The sequence below is a fragment of the Adiantum capillus-veneris genome, chromosome 30 (genome assembly GCF_014529385.1).
Source record: "Adiantum capillus-veneris isolate H3 chromosome 30, ASM1452938v2, whole genome shotgun sequence".
Lineage (NCBI taxonomy): Eukaryota > Viridiplantae > Streptophyta > Polypodiopsida > Polypodiales > Pteridaceae > Adiantum > Adiantum capillus-veneris.
The window spans coordinates 16,338,495-16,364,766 of NC_140960.1; the positions used below are offsets into that span (position 1 = coordinate 16,338,495).

The 26,272-nt window shown below is 45.3% G+C and overlaps 1 protein-coding gene across 2 annotated transcripts in view; it reads left to right on the plus strand.

Annotated features, from left to right (window-relative positions):
* Positions 1-548: 548 nt before the first annotated feature.
* The window catches only part of LOC147417599 (cytochrome P450 734A1-like), a 28,456-nt gene continuing 2,732 nt past the window's right edge, over positions 549-26,272 (plus strand). Inside the window, exons 1-5 of one of the 2 annotated variants that reach the window (XM_086507233.1) lie at positions 549-915; positions 3,110-3,333; positions 3,417-3,661; positions 13,799-14,165; positions 14,526-15,485. In XM_086507233.1, coding sequence (XP_086363359.1) covers positions 645-915; positions 3,110-3,333; positions 3,417-3,661; positions 13,799-14,165; positions 14,526-14,957 — 1,539 coding nt within the window. In that variant the 5' untranslated portion in view covers positions 549-644 and the 3' untranslated portion in view covers positions 14,958-15,485. Of the gene's footprint in view, positions 916-3,109; positions 3,334-3,416; positions 3,662-13,798; positions 14,166-14,525; positions 15,486-26,272 lie in introns of those variants that run through there. The other variant, XM_086507234.1, reaches the window with a different exon arrangement.

The following is a 26,272-nucleotide window of genomic DNA, read 5'->3' on the forward strand; positions in this document are numbered from 1 at the left end:
GATAGAGAGATACAAGTTGGAGATGACGTTGCCCTTGAATCTCTAGTGCAGATTCCGACAATTACATAGGATTCAACCTTAAAGACAAAATCGTAGAGATATTAGGAAAAGGAGAAATCACTTGTGCTTCAACGTCCTCCCATTTGAAGGTCCATCAAGTAATTATATATGTTAAATTATAGATTATAGAAACTAGTACGGCCGGCCACCTTCGACGGCCTCTCTCTCTCCCCCTCTCTCTCTCTCTTTATCGTGTGCAAAGGGGCTTTTTTTTGTTTTGGACTTTAGCCTTCAGGTCGCAGATTGCAACACGTGTAAAGGGGGAGCCCTTTCGCTATATTACACGCGTGCAAATGGACTTGTTTTTGTTTTGGACTTTAGCCTTCAGATCGTAGATTGAGACACCTGTAAAGGGGGAGCCCTATCGCCATATTATGTTAGTAGATGTTAGTAGATAGTAGATGTACGAATGTGTCCGTGAGGCAAGCCTCTTGACTTTATCGCGTATATCAGTGTCTTATTACGTGTAATTGCCCACTTCCTTGACGACCACTCGTCCATCTGATTTGGCACTCCATATATATTAGCATCTTGGTATGCAAGTGTCGCTCAGCACGAGCTAGCTAGCGGGCAACGAGAACGTCATGACCCTGCATTTCATGATGAGGGTAGCAACAGTTGTGGGCGGCTTGCTGCTGTGGAAAGCATTTAGAGCGGTTTTGCTAACGCCATGGCTAATTAGCAGGGCTTTAAAGAAGCAGGGCGTGCAGTGCGTGCCTTACCAGTTGTCGCTGGAAAAGCTTCGATTTGTCGAATTTGCGCCCACAACAAGCTCATCTTCTCTCGCCTTGCGGCCTCCCCACACGGTTGCCCCTCTCCTAGCTCCACACTACTATGAGTGGAAGAACTTATATGGTAAGTTCTTTTCTTGTGAATTATCATGTGCGGTGAAGAGGATAATTGAATGAACTGTTGAGTTTAGTTTTCTTTTATGGTGAGGCCTGTGCTTCGTTGTTTGAAGGGTGTGGATGCACTACACCTCCCGTTTTGACTCTGCATGAAGAAACTAACACCTAAGTGAAAGTGCTTGTGCCCTTGAGTGCATAAGGGATCCTTCCTCCTTGGGCGGATCATTCAAGGAGGACGATCGTGTGGTTCTAGCATGCTTAAATCCTAGTGGTCGTGGGGGATATGGTAGATGGCCCGTGTATACCATGTCCTATTGTAGAATAACCTTATACACGGTAATTCTTTAATAAAGATAGTCATTGGGACAGTGACTGCAATTGATTAAAGTTTAATTTTTTTTCTCAAAACTACTCGTCTCTGAAACAGATCTTATGTTTTGAAAATGGGGAGGGCATGCTTGAAACGTTTTGCGTAGAACTTTCTTTCAAGAGGTTAGGGGAAACTGGTCAATTGTTTAATGGTGCTCGATAGGATGTTGTTTTTGGGTCTGACTTTTATCCGATTGCAAAGATCAATACTGCTCTCAAATCGTATTGTATCAGATGGAACATTGAGAGGGAGCAAAGGGGTTATACTGGAGCTTTGTTTTGGTGCAAAACAGGTATCTAGAAATCTTTAAGCAGAAACTGAGGCTGGGGTTTGTGATGTGATGTTTGAGGATGCCACTTTCTATTTGTGGGCCAATAAATGGCGGGTCTATAAGGGGACATCACCACATCGTGAAACCCCCCGCCCCCTCCCTCTATTTAGAAGAGAGTAATCGCCTGCGATTACACATGCAAAAAGAAATCCGGCTTTTGAGCAGACACTGATTTCATGCATACATGTCACTGACCATGCCCACTAGACAGTACACACTCCAACATGCCGCTACACAAAATTTAGTTCCAGTCAGAACCAATGACCAGCCCAAGTAGATAGTACATTCTCCAACATCCATTCACACAACATACAATTCCACAGTGCCATTCTACCTAGTCATCTTATCCTTTTCAATTCTCTAGATATTCCTGAATAGTGATGATCTTAGTCATCACATCCAGTTCTCACCGATCTTTCACAGATGTCTTGATGCAGTAAGATCACTCATGTACTTTATCTCATCCAAGTTGGAACTCTCGATGCACTAGAGATAAATAAATGCTTCACAAATGTGATAGAATGCCATGCCAATGCAAATGGCCACAGATGCATTCACAAAAACATGAATGCGTAAAGCTCCTCCAAATTTGTATGGTACTCAGATTGTAGTCCATCCGCATAGAAGATTTTCAACTCTTCCACATCTGTGTGGTACTCAGACTTTTGTTTGTCCGAACTCTTTCATATATGTATAGGACTTAGACACTCATCTGTCGGCCCAGAAGATATCAATCAGATCCAAACAAGTTCAAGCAATATCGAACAAGTTCAGACAACACCAAAACAAGGTTTCTCGTCAGTTTCCTTCCCCCTTCCTCTTTTTTTGTCTTTGTTTGATCTATTGATCGTTTGATTGGGTGTGCATCATGTGCATTTGTCTTCTATCACAACTTGCATTCGGGTTTGAGTTTGTGGGTTGGGTGTGGTTGAGTGGGTGCGTGAAGCATGTTTTGATAGTGAGTCGGCTGCGGGCACCCAACTTCATGCTGGTGCCCTTGTTTTTGGAGTACAGATGCAGACTATCTTGCTGTGAAGTGCCTATTTTTCAGAGGGAACTGTTATTCTCTCTACTTCCTAGGTGGCCACGGCAGTTTTATTGGATATATATTTTTTATAATCCTGTCCTTTTGTCAGTTCATACAGTTTTTAACAAATTTTCTTGTTTTTGCCTTTGGGCTTGCTTTGTAAACAGCACTAAGAATCGGCACCATTTGGCTCTTCTGAGGGATTTTCTAAGTAAGAAAGGAAGAAATCGTATTAACCTTTGGAGGCCAAAGCTAACCCATAGGATGAGTCAGATACATCCATGGTTACAGTCAGCTCTCTTGTATCTTGTAATATCCAAGGGGGTTTTTCGCTATCGGTTAGCTTTTATGTAATACATAAGGGTTTGTCTTGCCTTTGGACTTTTGTAATTTCATATGTAATATCAAGGGTTCAAGCTCCACTTTTTTTCTTTCCCCAGAGAGAGAGCTAATAAGTGAAGGTTTATTTTCAGGGAATCTTTTTGTCTTTTGGGTTGGATATCGTGCAGTCTTGCCTATAACTAACCCTGAAGACATGAAAGAGATTCTTTATAATAAGTCTGGTCACTTTGAGAAGCCCACTCTAAGGGCGGATGCAGGAGACTTGATGGGGCAGTCGGTTACCTCATTAAAGGGCGAGAGGTGGGCACTACATCGTCGGATTGTTAGCCCAGCCTTTTTCTATGAGAAATTGAAGGTTTGCGTTTGTACACAAGTTTTCCTCTTTTCTCCTTGATTGAATTCCCTTAATGCATCTTTTTATTTGCTTTAACAATCTAGGGCATGACTCCAGCAATAATAGCTTGTACTGAGTCTATTCTAGATAAGTGGGGAAGCCAACTCGAAAACCAGGGTGGCAAAGAATTTGATGTTTATGAGGAGTTCAAGATGTTAACAGCAGACATTATAGCGCATTGTGCTTTTGGAAGCAGCTATGAGGAAGGGAGGCAAGTCTTTAAGTTGCAACAGGAGCAACAAAACGTTGTGCTTGGGGTTTTTCGGTCAATCTATATCCCAGGATTCAGGTCATTCCACTTTCTTACAGTAAAAGTATCTAAAACTTTACTTTGAATGATCACATTTATGAGTGGTTTAAGTTTTATAGTGTTGTATTGCCTTTTTAAAAAAAAAGAGTAGAGACCACACAACTTGTGTTGATGCCAGCGTGACCATGCAATGGCCATATGTGTGCGAGAGAGAGAGAGAGAGAGAGAGAGAGAGAGAGAGAGAGAGAGAGAGAGATTTCATTATCATCCTTGAAGGTTAAGACCAAAAGAAACATATCATGTGGGGTGTATGGAGCTGATAAGTGGCTCTCAATGCTCACAAATTGTGGAAATGAGCACTGCCATAGAGAGTCCACATTGTGGTTGGGAGAGGAATGTGTGTAGGGAGAGCTCATGACTGAAAATGTCTGGAAAGCAAGCTCTAAAGTGATCAGAAGCTGAGCACTCAAGTATAGTGTGATGCTCAAACTCTCGAACTTTATGGGGCATAAAGTGCACAATCGATGAGACTCCTTTCCGATGCCCCAACACCCTTCCTCGCATCATAAAGAATGAGGTTGGAGGCAATAGTGCGGATCAGGTGGGCTCGAGTAGGGAAGGGTGGGTGTGGCTCTCTAGAAGAAGGTTATGTATGTGGGTGAAACATATGTGGTGGAATGTATGAAGCGTAGACCCCCGAACTTCTCCCAAGCCATGATACATTGGCGTTGTGAAAAGCATTATGAAACGAGTGTAATGCATCCCATCTTTCAAACCACTTCTTCATTTTTTGCATCCATTTTGAACTTAAGATTTTTCTTTTGTGCGTCTTTTGGACTTTTTATGTGCTGCCCATGCAATCCTTGGAAGTCGATGTGTTGCTAATTGGACTATTTTCTTATTTTTAATGATTAATCTCTTTTTTAGGATATTTTATTATGTGCACTAAGAACTGTTAAAAAGATTGTAGCTACCTGAACTGCCATCAGGAACGGACAAACTCTGATGCGTCATTTGATGGGTGACGGTAAACATTGCGAAGGAGTTTCCATAAGTTCGATGGAAAGGGCCGGGTTACGAGTACCCCCGATGCGTCACATGATGGGTGACGGGTGCATCAGTAAGGGGGTATCCCGTAGGCTAAGGAGGAAATCCGAACTGAGTAAGAAAATACGCGTAAGAACGCAAGCACAAGAATAAAGATGGGTTCAATGAAGCTTTTTTTACGAAAAGCAGGAATGCTCGCGGGAGGGCAGATGCTTCCCTGTGAGAAGTCTGTGTCTGCATTGCATCTGTGCCCGTAAACTGCACCCGGGGACGCCTCGTATCGCATTGGTTTTTATCTAACTGAGTGGTTTTTAAAGTTTGAACAGGTTCACACTTTATTTAATAAAGTGGCCAGTCACTTTTAATTGACCGGCCCTTTTAATAATTAAATAAAGCAGTGCACTCCAAAAACTTACGTAGAAATAACTCTACGCAAAAAGCACTGTACGGGCTGGCTGAGGGTAGCGATCTCTCTCTCTCTCTCTCTCTCTCACTCTCTCTCTCTCTCTCTCTCTCTCTCTCTCTCTGTGCGCCCCAAAAGCTTTTGCTTTAAGCTGCTATTGTTGCCGGATCTGGGGGCCTATAAAAGAAGTGCCAGCGTTCCAGTTTTCTACACAGCGCAAGGAGCAGAGAAGAGCCAGCGCTGAGAAATTTGGAGCCAAGTTTGACGCGAGAAATCTGCAAGTGTTCGTGCTGACGGAGTACGAGGTCGCTTTTCCGAACGAGGAGCGGTAGGTATAATCTATTGATTACGCATTGCGTGTTGTTGCTTTGTGTGGTTTGTTTTGCAGGAATTCTCCCTTTACGGGAGGTCCCTCACGGGAAGTACGGCTTCGTGCCTAAGTCCCTTTACGGGAAAGTAAGGCTTCGTGCCTAAGTCCCTTTACGGGAAAGTATGGCCTCGTGCCTAAGTCCCTTACGGGAAGGAACGACCTTCGGGTCTAAGATTACAGAACGGAGGGGTTTCCTCGGGTTCTCGTGCTTGTATAAGAATTCTCCCTGAATAAAAGAATACTCTTAATGGGGGGGGGGGGGGGGGGACCAGCCCATCTTCTGGTCCCCAATACTGTGTCGATCTTCTCCCTTCTCTCATGTTTTCAAAGAATTATAATTTTCAGATTTTGTTAGTGCTCGTGTATGCACCCGTTTTGTGACAGTGGTATCAGAGCTCGGACTCCTCTCTTTCTCTGCAAAGAAGGACGATTCCGGGAAGAACGGGAAGAACCATGTCAAGCCAAGGGAGAAGCGTTGAAGAGGAGCTTCAACAAGTGCAAGCTCAGCTTGCGGAGTTGCAACAAATCTTACTGTTGCCAGACGTCCAAAAGCTCTTGGGTGGAATGAAGAAAACGAATGGAACTGATGCAACCAAGCATCGAGACAACACTGTTGGCATGAGACCATAGGAGGCAAGAGAAGAAGAACGTGCCGAGGTGCACAAAGGATCTTCGGATCGAAATGAACGGCCTACTTCAAGGAAAGGCCAAGAAAAAGCGCTCTCTCTGCTAGACGAGAGCAAGGACTTCTCTATCTCATCTCCATCTTACTCTCGTGATTATACTTCTACTTCTCGATCATCTCGTTAGAAGAAGGAAGCCGCTACTACTGCCACTACCCTACATCAACCTAAAGATAAGCCTCGATTCAAGAAGCAAGGTCGCAAGTCTCAACATCGCATGAGAGTCTTCAAATTAGGCGACAAGGACATCAAGTTCGAAACCTACAACGGACGGAGAGACATCTCCAAAGCACTGTCCTTCATCAGACAGTTTGAAGTCGCCTTTACCAATGGGCACTTCACAGAAAAATCCAAATTACGCCATGTGGGGATGCACCTCAAAGAAACGGCAAGTAATTGGTGGTTAGCCAAGATTCTGGAAGGTTCTCATGCCAGAACTTGGGAGAGCTTCAAATCTGAATTTTATGAACAATTTCTTCCGCCTGACTTCGAGCAGGACATACGGAAGGAATGGGAATGGCTTGCCGAGAATGAACATGAAAGAGTGACGACTTATGTGGACAAGTATTGGTCGGTTCTTCTGAAGGTCACTCCCTTCATGAAGATTGCCGACGAGGAAAAGAAAAGAAAATTCGAAGCGGGTCTCCAACCGCAGCTTCGAAAGAGTATGAAGGTGTATCCGCATGATACTCTTCGCCCAGAAAGATGGAGCATAGCACTTACCGTGCAAGGCAAAGAGGGGTCTACGATGACCATGGGGGCCAAGGAAGAAAACGTCCTCCATCTAGAGACGATGATCATTCTAAGAAGCCAGAGGGCACTGGCAAGCGAACTAAGTATCTTTCTCCTACTCAACTTCAAACTTTCAGAGAGGAAGGAAGATGCTTCTACTGTGGCGAGAAAGGACATATGAAACCGGATTGCCCGCTAAAGCAACAACGGCAAGAGCAAGCCTCTATGAGGCAAGAGAAAGCAAGGAAGGAACCCGCACCACCAAGCTCGAACTCAATTCCAGATGTTCAAGGAAACACAGAAACGGGGAAAGGGAAGCGTCAACTTCTGAAGGGCGGGGGGTCTTTGAACAACCAGCGAGTATTGATTCTTTATGATCCAGGATCCACGGATAACTTCATCTCCCTGGATACTGCAGAACGTTTGTGCCTTACACCGGCTCAGCTTGGCACACCGGTTACATCCGGATCGGCATTCGAGGGGTTGACAACCAATGCAACTCCCGTGCAAGGACAGCTCAATCTTCGGATTGGCGAGTACAAGGACCGCGAATCATTTTTGATGGCACCCATTGAGGGATGTGATATCATCTTGGGTATGCCATGGCACTTTCACATGACACCTATTCCCGATTATGTGGAAAAGACCCTCACTTTTGATCATGGGGGTAAGAAAATAAAGATTCAAGCTGATGCAGGAGATTGGCAGTTCCCAATTGTAAGCCATATCTCCATTAAGAAAGAAATGAAGAAGTGTATTTCTGCTTACTTGATTTTTGCACAGGATAAAACTAGTAGGGACTCTCTCTCTAGCCTGGAAATTAAGCATCTTCAATTTATTGAAAAGTACAAGGATTGTTTCACGGAAACACTTCCTGACGAACTCCCTCCGGTACGCCCGGAAGATCACCGCATAGATCTCATACCGGGTAGCTCGCCTCCCAATCAACCCCCTTATCGGGTGAGTCTTGCTCAGCAAGAGGAAATTTTGAAGCAAGTCAACGAGCTTCTAGAGAAAGGGTTAGTACGGCCAAGTGCTTCACCCTACTGCTCTCCAGTTCTACTGGTGCAGAAGAAAGATGGCACGTTTCGAATGTGCATAGACTATCGGTCTTTAAACAAGATCACAATCAAGAATCGCTTTCCGATCCCTCGGATTGATGATATACTTGATAAGTTGCAGGGTGCAAGTGTCTTTAGTCGCATAGACTTAAAGAGTGGGTATCATCAGATACGGATCGCCCCTGAGGATGTCCATAAGACTGCTTTCCGCACAACCTTTGGACTATATGAATTCTTGGTAATGCCTTTCGGCTTGACCAATGCTCCTGCAACGTTCAATCGCATGATGGACCGCATTTTCAGCCCGTATCGAGCTTTTACGGGAGTATTCTTTGACGACATACTCATCTTCTCTAAGTCAGAAGAGGAACATCGGAAGCACTTGGACTTAGTGTTTCAAGAATTGCGAAAGCATGAATTGCATGTGAATGCAAAGAAGAGCGAGTTCTTTCTCTCAGAGATACACTATCTGGGCCATATAGTCTCTCACAATCAAGTGAGTATGGATCCTGCCAAGATCCGAGTGGTAGAAGATTGGCCTATTCCCACTACGGTACATGATGTACGTAGCTTTCTGGGATTATGTTCATATTATCGAAGGTATGTCCGAGGATTTGCTCATGTAGCAGGACCACTTCATGATTTGACAAAGAAGAAGATTCCTTTCAGATGGGGATCAAGACAACAAGGAGCTTTTGATCGGCTCAAGTACTTGCTAAGCCATGGACCTATTTTGATAGTGCCCGACTTAAGGAAACCATTTGAGGTTCACTGCGATGCTTCAGGCGATTGCATCGGGGCAGTGTTAAACCAAGAAGGCCATGCAGTGGCATACGAAAGCAGACGGCTTAAGGATGCAGAGTTGCATGCATCAATCTACGAAAAGGAACTCACGGCTGTGATTCACGCCTTATCTAACTGGAAGCACTATCTTCTAGGAGCGGATTTTGTGATCAAGACTGATCACCAGAGTTTGCGGTATTTTCTTACGCAAAGGAAACTATCTGAGAAGCAGATGAGATGGACAAACTTTTTGTCTATGTTTCACTTCCAGATCCTTCACACGGCTGGGAGTAAGAATGTAGTCGCAGACGCATTGTCTAGGCGGCCAAGGGTGAATGCTATCACTTCGGTGTATCACCAAGAATTAGAAGCACTACCGGAGTTGTATCCGAATGATCCAGATTTCTCCACCATTTGGGGAAAGCTACATCGTGGAGAGAATGAGTTTCCCTATTCCATCCGGGACGGTTATCTCTACCACCACCAGGCCATATGTGTGGCGGAACCATTAAGAAAGAAGATCATGGATGAAGCACATGCTTCGCCTTATGCGGGTCATCGGGGTATTCTCCCTACGACCTTAGCAATGGAAAGATATTTCTTTTGGCCTAGCCTTAAAGCAAACATTGATAAGTATGTCAGGGAATGCTTGGTTTGCCAAAAAGTGAAGTATGATCGGCATAAGAGGCCTGGGTTGCTACAACCTTTGCCTGTGCCTAATGAACCTTGGGAAAGTATTGCCATGGACTTCATCATGGACCTCCCTAGAACTCAGACTGGAAATGACGCGATCTGGACCATTGTGGACAGGTTTAGCAAGCAAGCACACTTTATACCAGTCAAGAAAACGATCAAAGCAGATCATATGGCTAGGGTCTTTCTAGCACAGATCTTTAAGCATCATGGAATGCCTTAGTCTATTGTGAGCGATCGAGATCCTCGCATGACAGGAAATTTTTGGCGTGCCTTGATGGATAATCTTGGTACAAAGCTGAATTTTTCATCTGCCTACCATCCTCAAACGGACGGGCAAAGTGAGATAGCCAATTCCACAGTATTGGATATGTTAAAAGCTTATGTGTCAGACCGGCAATCTAACTGGGAGAAATATTTGCCTCTAGTCGAGTATGTGTATAACAATACCATACACTCATCGACGGGGAAAGCACCTTTTTAGATTCTCTATGGTAAGCCTTTGCTTCCACCGATCCTTTTAACTAAGGATAAGATCTTTGCAGCAGATGAATTTGTTCGGGATTTGGACACCGCCTACGGGCAAGTTAGGAGAGCTATTCTACGCTCTCAGGAAAAGCATAAGAAAGCTGCAGACAAGCACAGAAGGAATCTAGACTTAACAGTTGGACAGTTAGTCTTACTCAAGTTTGAGAAGGCAAAACTTAAGAAACAAGCGTCTCATAAGGGGAAAGTGGTAAAACTTTCTACCCGTTATTATGGGCCGTTTAAGATCACTGAGCGAGTGAATGATGTCGCTTTCCGATTAGAGCTACCGCCTAATTGGAAGATCCGTAACGCTTTCCATGTCAGTTTACTCTGGCCGTATGTGGGACCGCCTCCAAGCTAGCCTAGCGCTGAGGAACCTCCTGAGGTTGACGAAACAGAAGAAATACTCCAACCGGAGCAGATAGTAAGTCATCAGGAGCGGTCTCTCAAATCCGGAAAGATCACACGGAAGTATTTGGTTAAGTTTAAGAACTATTCGAATCTAGATGCTCAGTGGATGACGCAGGAGGAATTAGCAGCTTATCCCGAGATACTGGAGGTATATGTCCAAGCACTACAGTTGAGGTCAACTGTTTAGAAGCCAGAGGGATGTTGCTAATTGGACTATTTTCTTATTTTTAATGATTAAATCTCTTTTTTAGGATATTTTATTATGTGCACTAAGAACTGTTAAAAAGATTGTAGCTACAGGAACTGCCATCAGGAACGAACAAACTCTGATGCGTCATTTGATGGGTGACGGTAAACATCGCGAAGGAGTTTCCGTAAGTTCGGTGGAAAGGGCCGGGTTACGAGTACCCCTGATGCGTCACATGATGGGTGACGGGTGCATCAGTAAGGGGGTATCCCGTAGGCTAAGGAGGAAATCCGAACTGAGTAAGAAAATACGCGTAAGAACGCAAGCACAAGAATAAAGATGGGTTCAATGAAGCTTTTTTTACAAAAAGCAGGAATGCTCGCGGGAGGGCAGATGCTTCCCTGTGAGAAGTCTGTGTCTGCATTGCATCTGTGCCCATAAACTGCACCCGGGGACGCCTCGTATCGCATTGGCTTTTATCTAACTGAGTGGTTTTTAAAGTTTGAACAGGTTCACACTTTATTTAATAAAGTGGCCGGTCACTTTTAAGTGACCGGCCCTTTTAATAATTAAATAAAGTAGTGCACTCCAAAAACTTACGTAGAAATAACTCTACGCAAAAAGCACTGTACGGGCTGGCTGAGGGTAGCGATCTCTCTCTCTCTCTGCGCCCCAAAAGCTTTTGCTTTAAGCTGCTATTGTTGCTGGATCTGGGGGCCTATAAAAGAAGGGCCAGCGTTCCAGTTTTCTACACAGCGCAAGGAGCAGAGAAGAGCCAGCGCTGAGAAATTTGGAGCCAAGTTTGACGCGAGAAATCTGCAAGTGTTCGTGCTGACGGAGTACGAGGTCGCTTTTCCGAACCAGGAGCAGCAGGTATAATGTGTTGATTACGCATTGCGAGTTGTTGCTTTGTGTGGTTTGTTTTGCAGGAATTCTCCCTTTATGGGAGGTCCCTCACGGGAAGTACGGCTTCGTGCCTAAGTCCCTTTACGGGAAAGTACGGCTTCGTGCCTAAGTCCCTTTACGGGAAAGTACGGCCTCGTGCCTAAGTCGCTTACGGGAAGGAACGACCTTCGGGTCTAAGATTACAGAACGGAGGGGTTTCCTCGGGTTCTCGTGCTTGTATAAGAATTCTCCCTGAATAAAAGAATACTCTTAACGGGGGGGGGGGGGGGGGGGGGGGGGCAGCCCATCTTCTGGTCCCCAATACTGTGTCGATCTTCTCCCTTCTCTCATGTTTTCAAAGAATTATAATTTTCAGATTTTCTAAGTGCTCGTGTACGCACCCGTTTTGTGACACGATGTGAAGGGTTTTAACCATGTACTCCATGACTCTCTCCATATACATAACCTCAATGGAGAAGTAAGAGCATGTACGGTGTTTGTGTCTTTTTCAATGATAATTGGCCGGAACCTCAAGGGCAAGGTACTTGAAGCTCTCCACCACTTCAAGCGGCTCTTTACTCTAGATAATGCATTGCTTCTCCTTGTTTAGAGTTTTCACAAGCATAGCCATTGTTTTCGAGCCAACTTTGCAAGCAAAAAAACTCCCAAGACAATCATAAGTCCTTTGTGCATCTGCTAAAGAATGAGCCAAAAGCACTACATCCGCATACAACAAAAGCATGATCACCACATTTTCAATCATAACCTCTTCATTGCCTTCTTGTTGCATAAACTCAAGTACCATGTTCCAATTCATCAATGAGTAGTCCTAAGAGAGCTGGTGAAAGTGGGCATCTTTGCTTGAAACCAATAGTACTTTAGAAAAGTTTTGGAGTTCCCGCGCTCCCGTTTGCACCTCAACACACCTTCTTGTAAATACAAGAAATCGCATGCATATATTCCTCCATACGTCTCCAAAGGTTCTCCCGGGGAACCCTATTAAAAGCTTTCTTGAAGTCCACAAAGCAACATCACAATTCTTTACCTTTTAACCGGATTTCCTCCATGAGAACTCAAAGAGTGACAAGGTGATTGATGGTGCTACGATGATTTCGGAAACCCGCTTGTCCATATCCACGTTTGCCATTCTTTTTAGCTAATTCACTTATCTTCATTTCTATGACACATCCAAACAACTTTGCCATACAAGAGCCAACTATTATAGTCTGGTGGTGGTTTACATTGTTCACATCTACATCTTGATGTAAAGTTTGATCCAATTTGTACTCCAATCATGAGGAATGCGATGCTGAAGTGCAAGGTCAAACACGTCGGTGTTTCCTCGCTTGTCCATTTGAGCACTTTGGGCTTGATACCTTGACGACTTCTGCTTTGTGAATGGCCAATATCTTAAACCCTTTGCATACATCTCCGATGGTAAAGCAGGAAGGCATACATGAAAAAGAACCATGGCATGGCATCTTTTCTACATTTGGTTGCTCGTATAGATCCTTGCAATGCATACACAGGTCCATAAGAGTCCGACCGTCAAAACCCTCAACTTGTTTGCCCTTTATATTTCTCCAAAATTCATCAAATGCTTGAGAGGAGAGAGAGAGAGAGAGAGAGAGAGAGAGAGAGAGAGAGAGAGAGAGAGAGAGAGAGAGAGAGAGAGCCCTGGCTGCAGTGCCTAGGGTTGAACCCCAGAACACAGTTACCCTGGCCTCAGCAGGTTCTACTCCCTGCCGCGTCCAGCTCTGCCGTGTGTCGCTACCCAGCCCTTCCCTTTGTACCAGGTAGAAGGGGGCAAATGAGTTATTACCCAATGGGTAAAATGGGGAGGTATCAAAATATTCTGCTCTCAGCCCTTGGATCTAGACTTTCGTTTGATGGCCAAGATGAGGTGACACATCAAATCAAACCCTCATGCATTTTTCATTGCAAGCTCTTCATTCTTTCTTCATGGCCCTTTCTTCCTAGGTCTATGGGTCCCCATGCTTGTCTTGCCAAATTCAATCGAACCATTAAACCTTTGCAGGTTTAATGGATGAGATTGAAGTACCTCAACTTCAAGAGGCAACCTTGTGATAAAAGTGGCATAGAATTTGCTATTTTAAGTTCTTTTTTGTTGTAAAGGAAAACCTTAATAATGACCATGGGGCCTGTCCCAATTAAATGCTTTGTCATTTTATCAGGAGGTGCTGGTTCCTATTATTTTCATCCATTTTCTTACATAATTCTCTTTATTGTACTTCAATTAAGAAAACATGTTTATGTTTTATTATCCGTGAGTTTCACTGTTGCTGTACAATGCTTCAAGTCTTTGTCCCTCGCATGATTTGTGTCCAGATCTTTCTCACCTTGTGGAGGTTTTATGTTTGTACTTGAAGCAGGCATCTACCTACTTCACAAAACCGGTATGCTTGGCAATTGAAGAAGAGGATCGAAGCAATTGTGCATGACATCATCATAAGACGGGGAAACGATTACAGTGGGAATGACTTGCTTGGGATCCTAATGGATGCAAATAGGGAAGAGCATAGAGGGTCACAGAAAAACTCAACATTGACCTTGCAAGAGATTGTGGATGAATGCAAGACTTTTTTCTTTGCAGGCCAGGAAACAACAGCAACCCTTTTGACATGGGCTTTTTTGCTCCTAGCAAGGCACCCTTATTGGCAAGAGAAAGCAAGAGAAGAGGTGCTGCATGTGTGTGGCAAAGAGCTCCCAACTCATGATTCTGTCCACAGCCTAAAACTAGTAAGTCACTCATGTTCTGATTCTTTCCGGGCAAGTCCTTATAATGCTGCTCTTCATGGTCCTGCATTTACTTACTACCTTTCTGTTCCACTATGCATACTTATGAGTTCACCTCAAGTAGTGCTCTGAATACTATTATAACAGATTGTTATGCTTCCAGGTGTGTGTTTCTCCATGCTGAGGCTTCCATTTTTGTTCTCTTGTATCCCTACTTATTCACACATACATACCACCCATACATGGATCACAGTGTGGGCTGTTCGCCTTTTTGAGGACACTAAGGACATACATCACCATATGGGGAGTTTGTATAACAATTTGTTTTGGACTAATTGCCATTGACATCTCTCTTATTGCCAGGCTGGCATGATTCTTAATGAAGCGCTGCGTCTTTATCCACCTGCTCCCTACCTTTTAAGAGAGGCAACAAAGAAAACAATGTTGGGAAGCATTTCTGTGCCAGCTAAGACAATGTTTCTCCTCCCCATAATTGATTTCCAGTATGAACAGGCTTGGTGGGGTGATGATGCACAATATTTCAATCCACGACGCTTTACTGATGGGATGCGTAGCGCATGCAAGACACCTGTAGCTTTCTGCCCTTTCTCTGTGGGGCCTCGAAACTGTTTGGGACAGAATTTTGCCATGCTAGAAGCAAGAGTAATACTTGCCATGACACTTCAAAGGTTCACTTTTATACTTTCACCAGGTTACATCCATTGCCCAATAGCAAGCTTTACCCTGAGGCCTCAACATGGAATGCAAATCATCTTCAAGAAACTCGAGTACTAGCTATCCTTAGCATATTGCATGTATAGTGCCAGAGACCTCCTAGACACTCCAGTACTGTGCTCGTGATGGCTCGTCCTTTTGATCTCCCTTGGCAGATTTCTTGGTGATGACAGTTTGCATCCTATCTCTGAAGTTCGTCATCGATTTGCTAGTCTTCTCCAGTGCCTACCTCCATGGTTGCAGATGGTATTAGATGGTGGGTTTTGACCCGACCTTGAGCAGCTTCAGAAGCTGGTTCATTTGTCGTTGATACGGCTGATGGCCTTCTGTTCATTGTGAGATTTTGGAGTACAGTCACAAAGAGTCTTTTTTTGGGAAGTTGTCATCCATCTCTTCCTTAGGTGGCCAGGGCACTTTTTACTCTCTTTAGGAGAGCTTTTTTTCCCTGGCCTTTTTCAGTTCATACATTTATGCCATGTGGCTAGTTGTATCAGGTTTCCGAGATATTGCCTTTGGGCTCAAGATGTATGTCAGTTATGTACTTACCCTAATTGGCACCATTTGGGCATTGTGAGGGTTTTAGAGTGATCTCCTTTGCGTTGAGAGAGAGAGAGAGAGAGAGAGAGAGAGAGAGAGGAAATGAAAATGAAATGTTATATTAAACGTCTTCAAAAAGCCAAAATGACCTATGAGACCAAATTGATACAATCTTGGTGGATCTAATACGATGTCTGGGTACAAAAATAAAAATGAAGTAAAGTGAAAAACTAAAAATATCATCATCATCAATGCCCGAGGATGCCCAGCATTGGGCGTTATCCGAGAAAGTATTGCATCGATCGCTGAAGAGCTTCATCAATGTCCGCCCCTGTAAATAGTCGTACTGCACGTCTCCCATGTCGTGCCAGTAAATTCCTGATCCTCTGATGGAGCCTCCGTCAATGTCATGGTTGCCCTCGTAGACGTGGGCGTCTAGCTCTCTTGAGCTCAACGGCTCTGTCAACTAATATTTCTCTGGTATAAGTGGGCTTTGAAGTCTGCTGTGAAGCATGCTCATCTGGTTGTCGAGTCCCTGCTCGTGGCATGTGTAGTGCAACTCTGTCTCTGGCTCCATGTGACATGTCCTGGCCTCTACTGGTACTCCGCTGTATCTACCAGTCTCGACCCGAAGCTGGTGTGAAGATGTACGTATCTGGCCAATATTGCATCGTATCCCATGAGGTAAGTGGGTGTTCATGTATCTGGGCCTCGTCACAAAAGCTGGAGAAGATGCTCTCTATAGAAAGCCATCTTCGTGCCCATTTCTTGCGTCGGCTGCATCCAAGTCCTTTTGGTATCTAGCTGGTCATGGCAGATGAGCCTGTTGATCTCGGACTGTGTAAGAGCCAGAGATAGTGCATCCAATAAGTACTGGAAAGGGGGCAATCTATTCATGCTGAACCCATGTCCCTGAAACCACAATGTCATCTCCCCATACCAGCATGCTGTATCTTCTTGCATAGCTAACTGTCGAGAGGACTCTAGTGCTAGGCGGGCATATCTATTTGGGGAGGTTCCATAAGCAGTGTATAAAGGAGATTGATCTGGTGAGCGCCTCAACCACCAGTGGGGGGGGCAGCTAGCTCTGCTTGAATAATGTCGTGTGGTATTGAAGCCGTATCTCTAATAAGCCACGAGATCATAGAGACCAGAGGCTTCTCCATGCCTCTCCGTCCATCAATGCGACCCGACCTGACCTCCCATGATGGACCGAAGAGCGCCCCCATATCTGAACTCCATAGAGCAATGCGGAAGCCAGGTGAGTGTCAAAAATCCTGAGCTTTGTCCAAGGCTCCTGAAAGTGAATCCGTGAACAAATCCTCTCCAATCCCCCCAATGTTGCATAGGCTCTAGTCAATCTGGTCTCTTCTGCTCCATAATGAAGATGCTGGTCCACCAAAGACACACCCCCAGTTAGGTGTAAGCATCTGTATATTCCACTGTCGCATGGCTGTATGTGAATGCGGGTGCTGCTCTCCTGATCCACTGTGGGGTGGTGTTAAACACCATAACCTTGGTTTTACCAAGGTTGACAGACAAACCACTGTCGTGGGCAAACCTATGCAATGCATCCAAGTGACGCTGCATACCCTCCGGAGAGTCAGAGATCAACACAATATCATCACCATATAGCAATAGTGGAATCCATGTCCCTGCCAGCTATGCCCCTCTATCACGATCTCTCTCAATATAGTTAGAAACCCCATCTACATACATACCAAATAGAGTAGGAGAGAGCGGGCAGCCCTACTTCACCCCGATAGTGGAGTGAACCAATGTAGATAGACCCTCTGGAGTGCATACATGTCCCACTACTGTCGTGTATAATGCCATAATTCCCCAATGGCCAAATCAGCTCTGTGGGTACTTCTGTCACAAACTGGAGCGCATAACAATATAAAATATACTCGGATAAATAGAATTTCACTTAATACTGAAGCCAAAGGATATAGAGAGAAATAGATAGAGAGAGAGAGATAGAGGGTGAGAAGATCGACACAGTACTGGGGATCAGAAGATGGGCTGGTTGTAAGGTGCAGCGGAATGAATGTTGTATTTTCTCAAGATTAGTGATCTTTAAGGTTCCTTTTTAGTTCTTAGACTTCGTGGCTGAAAACTGTGATCTTCTATGGGCTGAATTCGGTGGTTGTTTCGGGGTTGAAAATGACTGTTTCCTTGCTGTGGTTATGGCTGAAAATGACTGTCTTGATCGGGGTTCATGCTGAGGACAAAACGCTGAGAATCTGTACTCCTTTGGCTGCGTTTTTTAAGGCTGATGTACCTGTTGAAAACTGATGTAAAAACGCTGAGGCTCCAGGTCAAAATCTGTGTTCTAATGGGCTGAACATCTGCTACCAAAACGCTGCCATGGCTGAGGTTCTGCTGGCTGGAAAATGCTGCAGATATGATGCTATGTGGCTGAAATTCACTAACGCTAGGCTGTCCTTTTCCTTGCCAAAAACGCTGGTGCTGTGGAGGCACAAAAACGCTAATAGGCTGAGGTTGGGGATCATGGGAAAACGCCAGAGAAAGACACTGCTGGCGAGGACTTGCTGTGGAGGATAAAACGGCAGGGAAGTGGAGTGGGTGGCGATGGTCTACTGCTGCGGGGGGGGTACTGCTGAGAAGTTGCCTGTTGAGCGGGAAGCTCCTGCTGCCTCTTCTGCCAGAAAGTGCTAACTTGGGTTTGCTTATATATTAACTTAGCAAAATTGCCCTACCTACTTTTGTTGGAAAGTCACTTAAAAATAATAAGTGAAAAGAACCAAAAATAGAAAAATAGTCTAAATGCACTGGAAAATTCCCCTAACTGATGCTAATGGTTTCTTATGGGAATTCTGATGATCATGCTGTGTGCAACCGGAGGATATGCATCTATGCTAAGTGACTGGGCATGCACGGTCTACGAATAGACTCACAAAAGTGCTAGATCACTGCTAATCTAAACTTGACTTGACTGACAGGAACCCTGCTATGGTGTAGCTTGTCCACGGACACATAGGGTTGGGATGTGTCACGTGACATCCCCTCCTTTTCAAAGTGAGGTACTGGTAGCGAACTGTATGTCGTCGAGGGAGATCGCCAACAGCATCCGGAAGCGTGGAAGGGACTCTTCGCTGGCCCACTCTGCTATGTGGGTCGAGCGGTACTTGAACTTCATAAAGGTCTGCAACGCTTGCTTCTTTGGGCTGCGCCGAAAGCGACACAAAGTCTTCTGTGGCTTTTTTGATGCTTCAACTTCGTCTAGAGTCCTGCTTGTTTCGTCTTCAAGAATCTCCATTTCTGAAAATACCTGAAACCATCTCCAACACAAAACCATGAACATACCCATTCCATGTAAAGTGAAGGAAAAAAATCTAGTCTTCTCTAAAGACTGTGTATGCAATGTAGATGAACATAGAGACGGAGTGACAACCCGTTCATCAAACACATGCAAACAATGCGCTCGAATCTTTTGTGTTTGATCGAAATCAATCAACTGTGGCAAATCACAATGGAAACGCCCATGCTTGGTGCTCATACTATCATGTGCTCGTTCGGAAACTGTGTCATGCCAAGGAAGAAACATGGAATGTGACTTCCTGACATACAAACTTTTCAACTTTTCATGAACAATCCGCATACATTTGTGTTCATCCATGAGAGAAACGTGCTCAATATACAATATGTCATGCCTAGGAAAAGGGATCACATAACGATGCTGACTAAAATACAGGAAACTTTCTCGAATGAAACACTCGAACAATGCGTGCGTATCAATCATGCGAACACATAATACTTCCTGTGAGGGTTCTTTGGACGAAGGCTCGAGAGCCAAGATCGGTTCGTCCTGAATGATCGAATCGTCCTGTGGGGGTTCTTTGGACCTCAACTTGAAAGCCAAGATCGGATCTTTGTGATTGATTGAATCTACAACGAGGTTAGCTTCGCTAGGAAAAGCATCCACTAACACATCATCCTTGTGAACAATCACATCATCTTCATGCAATTCATCATGTTTGTCTTTTCCATCCAAATCATCTTGCAAATCATTATCATTCAAATCATCATGCTTCTCATAATCATGCAAATCCTGTGTGTCATGCTGTGGAGAAAAAGAGACTAAGAGAGTCTCCTTATCTCGAATCCTTTCAACCTTGTCCTGCATATTAGCAATGAGAGATGGAGAAGGAGCAGTGTCCACTCCATGAAAGACAGTAGGAGAATCACTTTTGGCATTGAGAGTTAAAGTGCTAGCCTCCCAATCAACGAGAGGGTTTATTTCACGAAACCATTTCATGCCTAAAATCATATCACATCCTGAGAGAGGAGAAACAACAAATCTTCTAATGAAGGCAGTCTGTTGAATTGCAAACAACACATCAAGGCACTCCTTCGTGATGAGAGCGTCCATACCAGGACGAAAGCCAGAGACCTCGATAGGAGATCTCGGACTAACTTCGAGGCGGGCTCTCTCAACAAGAGAGGGGCTGATCACATCATGCATACTACCTTGGTCAAACAATATGACAAAACGGTGCCCCGACGTACGACCATAACATTTAATGAGTGAATCATCAATGGAAGGGTCCTGAGAAACTTTGGGCACAATCGTGTTATCATTCATTGCATTGACAGATGTAGTGGGTGCTGTGGGTTCTTTAGATTCATCCGATTCAAGCTTAGGACATGTTCGTTTTATGTGACAGTGAAAACAACAACCTTCCTTAGAATAAGTGCTTTGTTCTTCCGAAGTGATGTACCCTCCTACAATTCCTTGTGCTACCTTTTCATCTGGAGTAAGCTTAGGTTTAGCAGTTGTGTTAGCCTTACCCTTAGATTCATTGGAAGAATTCTTTGATGAGATACTGTTGGTAGATTGGTTAGAAGAGTTATCATTCTTACCATTCTTACCGTTCTTACCGTTCTGAGGAGTCTGCGAGGTACTTGTGGAAGTCTTGTTCTCCTTAGGCTTTCCCTTGCTGTGCTTCATCTCCTGTGCGAGAGCAATCGCTATCGCCTTGTTGAGATCGATTGGGTCGAGTACCTCGACATCGTACTTGATATACTCGTCCAATCCGTAAAGAAATGCCTCCTTGCGCTTCGCATCCGGTTTGCGTAATTGAGTGCCGAGCTGCAAAACACGATTAGAGAAAGACATAACCCGCATACCGTTTTGCTTGAGAGCTCGCCAATCGTCCTTCAATCGTGCAAGGTACTGAGGTGGCATAAACCACGCCTTGAGCTTGTCTTGGAAATCAACCCAACTAAAAGAGGGGGGCGTGAAATCGTCGGCTGCCTCTAGGTGCGCGGCTAGCTGTGCCTCTTGCCATGCCTGGTACCAATTAATGGCATCACCGGCAAGGTACATAGCTACCGTCAAAACTTTGCTATTGCCTGTTTTCTTAGTTGTCGCAAAATAAGCATTAAATTGATGCAACCAAGAATGAATAACAGTAGCATCCATCTTACCGTCATACTTACTGAAAGTCAACTTTTTTGTAACTGGATGGTTGGAATCCGCGTCGTGGCTTGCGCCACTTGACGAACTCCCACGATCTTTGGGTGGTTCGGTCTTCGAGGCTAGGATTTGGGCAATAAATTCTTGATTGCGAAGCTCCCTTTGAGCTTCACGCTCGGCGTCCTTTTCTGCTTTTCGTTCATTTCGTGCATCGTGCTCGTGTTCGAGAGCAAGTCGATTTTCTTCTTGTTGTGCAGCAAGTCTTGTGTTTCTTTCGTCGCGCTCGCGGTCCTTGGCTGCTTGGTCTGCGGCCATTCTTGCAATTCTGTCGTCGCGCTCACGATCCTGAGCAAGGCGCTCGCGTTCTAAAGCAAGGCGCTTGTCTTCCCGTCTATCCATCATGGCCATCATCTGCCTGACCATTGCCTCCATAGGGTCTGGTGCACTTGGTGGCGTAGATGGCGAAGGGGGAGAGTTGAAGAAATCATCTCCGGGTGGGGACGAGTCTTCGTCGCCTCTCTCATGCTCATCACCTATATGCGAAGTATCCATTTCGCTTCGGGTGACGACCATGCACTATGATCTTGTGGTCTTAAGCTCGCGAGGAACTTGGGTTCTTGAGGGTCTTGAGGTCCTTGATTCGTGAGAATCTTGGGTTCTTGAGGTTCTTGAGTCTTGAGGGTCTTGGGTTCTTGGGGTTCTTGAGGTTTCTTTCGCTTGCAAATCGCGTTAGAGAAGGATCTTCTCTTCACCCGAGTTCTACTCCTTTCTGCGGGCGCACCCCTTGGCGGCCTTGCGCTCACACCAAGGTTGCTTTTTCCCACCTCACGTCGATTGGCCGGCCGATAAGTGCACTGTCCGCTCTCAATGAGTGAAAAGAGACACAAGGGGAGGCTGGACAAGCCCTTCTTTCTTGGGATTCCTGTCACTCTTCAACAAAACACGATTAGGAATTGCCAAGCCCAAGTAAACTTGGGCTCGTGCGATTGCAACAAGCAAAAAAATTCTTGTGGTTCTTGTGGTTCTTATGGTTCTTTCCTTGAGTAATGCAGAACACTTCCAAAGCTCTGATACCAATGTAAGGTGCAGCGGAATGAATGTTGTATTTTCTCAAGATTAGTGATCTTTAAGGTTCCTTTTTAGTTCTTAGGGAAGGAGAGAGCCTTCCGTCTTGTAGAGTGCTGTGATCACGAACAAAGTGAGTGGATATTGTGCGTGCAAGTGAATGAGACTGAGAGAAGGAGAGAGAAGAGATACGACACCCGAGAGTTTGTAAAACTCTCCTCCGAAGGCCCCACTCTCGTCGGCGAGAGTGGTCTACTTTGATTGCACAAAGGTGTACAATGCGTATGCAATGGACTGATGCAAAGGGACTATGCCGATGACGACAACGGTGATGACGACGGCGACTTCGTGGCTGAAAACTGTGATCTTCTATGGGCTGAATTCGGTGGCTGTTTCGGGGCTGAAAATGACTGTTTCCTTGCTGTGGTTATGGCTGAAAATGACTGTCTTGATCGGGGTTCATGCTGAGGACAAAACGCTGAGAATCTGTACTCCTTTGGCTGCGTTTTTTAAGGCTGATGTACCTGCTGAAAACTGATGTAAAAACGCTGAGGCTCTAGGTCAAAATCTGCGTTCTAATGGGCTGAACATCTGCTACCAAAACGCTGCCATGGCTGAGGTTCTGCGGGCTGCAAAATGCTGCAGATCTGATGCTGTGTGGCTGAAATTCACTAACGCTAGGCTGTCCTTTTCCTTGCCAAAAACGCTGGTGCTGTGGAGGCACAAAAACGCTAATAGGCTGAGGTTGGGGATCGTGGGAAAACACCAGAGAAAGACACTGCTGGCGAGGACTTGCTGTGGAGGATAAAATGCCAGGGAAGTGGAGTGGGTGGCGATGGTCTACTGCTGTGGGGGGGGTATTGCTGAGAAGTTGCCTGTTGAGCAGGAAGCTCCTGCTGCCTCTTCTGCCAGAAAGTGCTAACTTGGGTTTGCTTATATATTAACTTAGTAAAATTGCCCTACCTACTTTTGTTGGAAAGTCACTTAAAAATAATAAGTGAAAATAACCAAAAATAGGAAAATAGGCTAAATGCACTGGAAAATTCCCCTAACTGGTGCTAATGGATTCTGATGGGAATTCCGATGATCATGCTGTGTGCAACCGGAGGATATGCATCTATGCTAAGTGACTAGGCATGCACGGTCTACGAATAGACTCCCAAAAGTGCCAGATCACTGCTAATCTAAACTTGACTTGACTGACGGGAACCCTGCTATGGTGTAGCTTGTCCACGGACACATAGGGTTGGGATGTGTCACGTGACACTGGTCCCCCCTCTTAAAGAGAATCCTTTATTAGGGAGAATCTTTTTACAAGCACAAGAACCGGAGAAAACCCCTCCGTTCTAATTCTCTGACTCGATGGTCGTTCCTTCTCGTAAGGGAAATCCGAGAGACGAGCACTCAATCCTTTTTCCGTCTGTACTCGGAGTCGAGACTCCACAGACAATTTTCCGAATTCCGTTCCCGGAATTCCCAAGCGTAGGCCGAAGCCTTCTCGCTTCTCCTTCGCGATGAAGTACCTGCAAAGACACGCACAAACACGCGACAACAATTCGTACGGCGAATCCACAATAGATACCTGTCACTCTTGCGCGGGAAAAGCGACTTCCGTGCTTCGTAGTCTCGCGATCTCTTGCGTTATCTGGCGGCAGAGTCTTCTCTTGCTGACGTTGGTAACTTCTTTTTCAGTGAGGGCATGTGGTGCTTTTATGGCTCCTTGACCACGGCACGAATAGCCGCTCGCGTAGAGATCGTGGCCGTTGTTTTTTTTTTTTTTTTTTGCGCTGTTCTACCCTAAATAGAGAGAGAGAATTCGTTGGCTGGTTTTTTTGCTTTATTTTCTAAGTGGCTGCCCACTTATTATGTGGGCGGCTGGCATATTTTAAAATTGGTCTGAACTTGCCCAAAAACTCAATAAAACCTTATAAGTTTTAAACAATGCTTTTCACAACACTTCCCAGGCGTCCCTGGATGCAACTACATGCACAAATGCAATGCAGACATAGATTCCTCGCAGTAAAGCGTTTGCTCTTCCCGAAAAACTCGTTAAAATTTTTCGCTTTTTAAGAAAAGCTTCTCAGAACCCATCTTTATTCTTGTGCTTGCGTCTTTACGCGTATTCCTCTTTCCAGTTCGGATTTCCTCTCGACTATGGATATCCCCTTTCCGATGCACCCGTCACCCATCTTGTGACGCATCAAGAATACCCATCACCTAGTCCTTTCCTACCGAACTTACGATACAATCCCCTTCACGATGCTCTGTTACCCATCCTATGACGCATCAGAGATGTCCGTTCCTGGATGGTCAGATACTTCTTCCCGATGCTCCCTGTCACCCATCCGATGTGACGCATTAGAAGTACCCGTTCTTGGTGGCCTTACAGATACTCCCTTTCACAGTTCTCCTGTCATTACTTTGAATGACGCACTAGGGATACTCTGTACTCGGATGTCTCCAGTGAGAAAAACCCTCTCACTTATAAATCTAGTGATTCGTTCAAAATGATTTTTCTGTCAAATAAAGCCAATTTAGCAACAACTTCCGTCTCCTGTAGTCTGCGCATCAATCTAGCTCTGGGCACTATGTCAAATGCTTTGCGGAAATCCACAAAGCTATAATAGATCCGTCTCCTATGTGGTCTACCCTCCTCAATAATGGCTTTGAGTGTTAGAATGTGGTCAAGAGTAGAGAAACCTCTCTTGAACCCTGCTTACCAGGTTGCATGTATTTCCTCCCTCTTTGCCCATCTACGCAATTGCTATTCAAGAATGGATGCGTACAACCGTGCCAATGTGTGTCCAGTCATGATAGTGCGATAGTTCGCGAACTCCATAGGGTCTCCTGACTTGAATATGGCCAGTTTAGTGTAGCACACATGCCACGGGTAGCAGCCCCTACTCGCTACACCTTTACACCCCCCCCCCCCCCCCCCCCCCCCCCCCCCCCCCCCCCCCCGGCCGCGTCCCCACTCCTCGAGACGCGTCCCATGTGATTGCGTTACACGGGAAACGAACTTTGGCTACATAGATGGGATCTACAGACGCGTTTGCATTGAGGATCCATGGCGACCTCTGGAGGAGCTTACTACTGTACTGACACAGACTTTGCATGATGCAACAACAGTCATACCCACAAACCCAGCCTGAGCAGAGACAACATTCTGAGAAGAGATGACGTTTTGGGATCATGCCCCAGAATAACCGATATGATGGGTGCCATGAGATGAGAGCTAGACTTCAAAGGGAGGTGCTTTTGGGGGAGATCACTCATAGACAATCTCAGATTGCCTTCCGACGCCTAGTGTGGCGGAAGAAGAGGGCGTTTTTGGCTCGACTAGAGCAGGATCAAAACTCAGGTGAGGCATGGCGACTTTCATGAGCACTCCCCCCTCCTACCATTACTTCTACAGAGGCCTAGGGTATGCATCATCTGTGTACACAGTTCTCGGACAGCCGGCCATTGATAGGATGAGGATTGGGAGAGCATATGATCATGATGGTTTAGTGACTGAGCATTTTATACATGCCAGGGATGTGCTCGTAGAGTTTCTAGCAGTGATGTTCAACCGTGCCATGTGTGAGGGCCCGCCTAATACTTGGAGTTTATCTGCTATTGTACCAAAGAGATGGTCATCGAGACAAGGGCATGATCTATTGCCACCCCAACAGGTTTGGGTCCAACTGTGAGGTCTTGGATACTAGAGATAAAGCTCGACTGTGCCATGACATAATCCACTGTGTTGGCTCCATGTCTGTGTGGAAAGCATGTAAAACCTCCCGCAACAAGAAATCTTTGTATGCCATTCAAGATGGCCAGTCCATGTGCAATCCCCGTGTCTATCAAGTGCCGTCCATACTCAATATGCTCCACATCCTGTGATAATCTAGATAGGCCCATCTCTACAGTATCCAGCTCTATCAGCATCTCCTCTGAAGTATCATGGAATACTGTCTGGTGCTGGGCAGTCCTAGCATTGAAGCCCCCCAAGATGATAATGTCACCATTGCACGAGAACTCCCATATGTCATCATCCAAAATAGAAAAGGGGGACTGTCCTTTGGGGGTGGTGCATATATTGATGATGTATTCGGAGGAAAGTAGCAAATAGCAATGTAGAGATATCTGTCTGTCTCTGTCCTCAATTTCACCCACATGTACCTAGCCTACTCATCCCTGCAAGCTATATGTGCCAGTGGCTGCAACTCCTCCCTGAATAAAACTGCCCACCCCCCCGAGCCCCGTCCTCTGTGCTCTAAATCAAGTCTCCTGTCTGCAAGGTGTCTCCCATATGTATCCGTTGAGTTTCGTAGTCTCCACTCGCAAG